The sequence below is a fragment of the Chenopodium album genome, chromosome 8, assembly GCF_948465745.1.
Source record: "Chenopodium album chromosome 8, dcCheAlbu1.1, whole genome shotgun sequence".
In the NCBI taxonomy this organism is placed as follows: domain Eukaryota; kingdom Viridiplantae; phylum Streptophyta; class Magnoliopsida; order Caryophyllales; family Amaranthaceae; genus Chenopodium; species Chenopodium album.
Window position 1 is genome coordinate 21,963,471 of NC_137841.1, and position 4,171 is coordinate 21,967,641.

Genomic DNA, 4,171 nt, shown 5'->3' on the forward strand with positions numbered 1-4,171 from the left:
TATGTAATTGTGTGATCTTTTCATGTGCATCAGTGCATACTTTACTAGTTTGTAAATCAAGAATATAGTTAGTTCAATGCACCATATTCTCAAGGGTCGTAGTCCTTTGGCTTGTATCTATTGTTGCATTCCACTTCGAAAGTCTGCTGGTCACCCGTCTACTCTTGGCAATTTAATTTTGCTTGTTTTATGCTTGGAATGGAAAATTTATGAAAGGCTCTCATAAGTGTAAAAGGCTAGGGGTACAATAAGTGTACAAGATTCTTTTTGTACACCACCAATCAAAACACGCCAACTCAGCAATGTATTTATGGAAACAAAAAAAAGAAGAGGGAAAGTTGGGCGGTAAAGATTTCATGCTGGGCGCCTAACTCATGAAGGTGGGCGGCAAAGTTTTGTGTGGGCGGCAACAATTAATGTCTCGATTAATGGGTAATACACCATTAATTTCCCAATTAAGGAAAGAAATTTCCATTCTGTTGCCCCATGAATTCATCTTTTCCCCCAAAATTCGTTGGCGAAGAGCACAACCAATTTGATTAAGGGAACGAATTGTGAAGAAATTATTCAAGTGTTCGTATCAATTTCGTCAATCAATTACAAGTATTTGCAGGTAATCTTGTTAGTTGTTGAATTAATTCGTTTAAAATTCCTAATTTGATTTTTATGATAAATTAGGGTTTATATTGTATGATTTCGAAGTAAATGATTTTTGGGTAAAAATTAGTTTTATGTAAAGATTTAATAGAAAGGGTAAGTCGTTTCGAGTAATACATTGATATCTATGTTGTGTTTGGTTTTGTTTGTTTTTATAATTGTTGCTTGTGAGGGTTGAATATAATTGAAGGAGTGTTGCTGGGTATAATTGTAATGGAATCAATTTTTAAATAAAATCGAGGTGTATATGCTGTTAATAATAATATATTTATTTATAGGATTTGTTTGTTATACGTGGGGTCATATAGTCAATATAAAAACAAAATATTATTTTGCAGTATCTTTTTATATTTTGTAGCATCTAAAATAATATTGTTGTGTGTTTGACAGTGTGGCAGTGTAATGGAAAGTGAAAACGGGGCCCCTCGTTTGAACATTGATTTGAATGTAGTGATAAACGACGTGGTTAGTTCTATCGGAGATGTAGAATCAAACGATGTAACTGATAATATTGGGGAACTGCCATTCGATCTTAATGAAGATGTTGAGATTAATAACACTGGCACTGAAGAGGTTGATGTGGAGGTTAATAGTAATATAAATGGACATGATTCTCAGAATGATGATGTTGAGATTAATAACATTGGCAAAGAAGAGGCTGATGTGGAGGTTAATGACCATAGAAGTGGACATGATTCTTAGAATGAAGATGATGAGTTTAATATCATTGGCAATGAAGAGGTTGATGATGAGGTTAATAACATTAGAAATGGACATGATTTTCAGAATGGTTCAAATGATGAAGAACAACAAAGTCGTACTCCAGCTGTGGGTATGAATTTTGCAAGCGGTGAAGAATTTACAAGGTTTTGCCATATGTATGCCTTTGAGAAAGGGTTTGAATATTTTGTTCGAACATGTATAATAATGGATGAGTATCGTGAAAAAGGAGTACATCATTGAGGTGTTGGGGACAAGGAGCCTAAAGACTACATGATGTCTCGTATTAGACTGCTGTGCAAGATGGGTACGAAAGATAGGAGGAAAAAGAAAACTGGAAGGAAGATATCAGGTCCTCCTCCAGGGTGTAAGGTTTTTGTTGAGGCACGTTTGTCAGTTGATGGTAGGATATATATTAAGAATTGTGAGCTGTCCCATAATCATGACCTATTCCCAAATGATAGCCGGCTTATGGTGAACTATCGGGGCATTGATGATGGTGCTTATGAGAACATGGTTTTAAACGACTCACCGGGAATTTCAATGACCAAAAGCTTCAACTCTATTGTTATTGCAAGAGGAGGACAACAGAATGTAACTGTTAACAAGAGCGATTTGAGGAATGCGGTAAACATTGTTCGGCGACGTGTCATATTTGGTGGGGATGCTGACGCTGTACAAGAACATTTTGAAAAAACGGCATAAGCAAATTCTGAATTTTATAGTGCAATCAAAACACATGGAGATGGCAAACTTTTGAATGTTTTCTAGGCTGATGCAAGGGCGCGTGCGCGGTACAAAGACTTTGGAGACATTGTTTCATTTGATACAACATTTTTGACAAACAAGTAAGAGTTGCCTCCATTAGATTTGTTTCGTTTTTTGTATGATTTAAATTGGTTAATACAACTGTTAGGATTAGTCAAATTTATTAAACAATCAAACTAATTAAAGAGTCGTTTTATAATTTACAGAATCTGGTTATTAATTAAAACATCTGATCTTGTTTATAAATTAATACTACCGTGGAGTTGTGTTTATACACTATTGAAAGCATTAAGTTAATATTTTATTGAATCTGTTTTTAATTTAAAGCATCATGTTTAATTATTATGTAAAGTATATAATTAAAACATATGACCTTGTTCAGGTACCTTCAGAGTCGTTTTATAATTTACATAATCTGGTTATTAATTAAAACATCTTGTGTATAAATTAATATAACCGTACTGCCAGGATTTGTGTGTATACATTATTAAAATGATTAGGTTAATAATTTATAGGATATGTTTATAATTTAAAGCATCATTTTGAATTATTTTGTATGTTAATGAATAAAAATATATTACCTTGTTCAGGTACCAAATGCCATTTGCTCCTTTTGTTGGCTGCAATCATCATGGGTCGTCCATCATTTTAGGTGCAGCCTTAGTTTCTAATGAAAATTTAGAAACATTTGAGTGGGTTTTTAATCAATGGCTGCAGTGTATGGGGAAGCCGCCAAAAGGCATCATCACCGACCAGTGTAAAGCTATCGGTAAGGCGGTTAAGAAGGTATTTCGTGATGTGCCACACCGACTTTGTATATGACACATTCTGCAGAATGCTCACAGGAACCTAGGAAAATTAGAGAAATTTACCGAGATACAAGCTGATTTGAAAGTTGTCGTTCATGATTCGCTGTTTATAGAAGAATTTGAGGATTCTTGGAAACATATGGTGACAAAATATCGGTTGCAAAACAACGATTGGATCAATGACATGTTCGAGAATAGGGAACATTGGGCCCCAGGTTTTTGGAGGGGCAGTTTTTAGGCGGGGATGTCATCCACCCAACGGAGTGAAGGACAAAACCGATGCATTAAAGGATACGTTGGTTTGAACACTGGACTATTGCAATTCATGAATCAATTTGAACAAAGCAATAAAAAGAAAGTCGAAGATGAGAAGGATTTGAATTTCCAATCACACAGTAAACCTTTTGATTATGATAACACAATTCTTGCGGAGTGCGTATTTAGCAATGCGTACACCAATAAAAAATTTCTGGAGGTAAGGGATGAGGTGATAGGTCTAAGGCACACAAATGTGTTGAGGACAGAAAATTATGGGAGTAAAGTTTTGTATGACGCAGAAGAGAAGATTCCTATTCCTGTATGGAAAGCAAGGCGAAAATTGTTTAAGGTTTCTGTGGACAAAGATAAAGGTGAATTTTGTTGCTCATGCAAACTATTTGAGTTTTGTGGAATACTTTGCAGACATCTTATCAGTGCCATTGAGAAACAAGACATTGATTTTACTCCTTCGAAATACATTCTGGATCGTTGGAGGAAGAGTGTAGTACGGGGTTACGAAGGCATTAGTGTGTCATACTACGACCCTAATGATTCTATTAAGCTGAAAAAGCAGAACGGAATAAATGTCTGACATCAATACTTGTCATCGTTGGCCATGCACAGCGAGGTGACACTCCAATTGTATAAGGAAGCAACAAACAAAATCCGTGCTTGTAATACCCTAATATTTTAGTATCCTATCTATATATTTTATAAAGAAAATTTCGGTTTTTTAATTTTTACTTTCTCTCAAATTTACAAGTATGTTATTTTTCTACTTTAATTGTTTTAAGGAGGGTAGATTGTAATACCCGTATATTTTAAGATTTTACAGATTATAAAATTAGAGTTGTATACTTTAAATTTCATTTTCTTATCTTATTTGATAGTATTTATATCCTTTAACCATACATTATTATTTTATAAAAAAAAAAATAATGCCGTCATTTTTTTCTTTT

General features: G+C 34.3%; 1 protein-coding gene across 1 annotated transcript; it reads left to right on the forward strand.

The window, feature by feature from the left end:
* Positions 1-1,680: 1,680 nt before the first annotated feature.
* On the forward strand, positions 1,681-3,192 carry LOC145642818 (protein FAR1-RELATED SEQUENCE 8-like). Its single transcript, XM_081693983.1, has 4 exons — positions 1,681-2,052; positions 2,149-2,225; positions 2,736-2,931; positions 2,980-3,192. The coding sequence occupies exons 1-4, from the start codon at positions 1,681-1,683 to the stop codon at positions 3,190-3,192; spliced, it is 858 nt and encodes a 285-aa protein (XP_081550109.1).
* The last annotated feature ends 979 nt before the right edge of the window (positions 3,193-4,171 follow it).

Excerpts from the sequence above, each read along its gene's own strand:
- LOC145642818 (XM_081693983.1), top strand. The coding sequence starts at position 1,681 with ATGGGTACGAAAGATAGGAGGAAAAAGAAAACTGGAAGGAAGATATCA. Across the intron at positions 2,053-2,148 it reads TTGGTGGGGATGCTGACGCT|GCTGATGCAAGGGCGCGTGC; the intron begins GTACAAGAACAT and ends AATGTTTTCTAG. Across the intron at positions 2,226-2,735 it reads ACAACATTTTTGACAAACAA|GTACCAAATGCCATTTGCTC; the intron begins GTAAGAGTTGCC and ends TACCTTGTTCAG.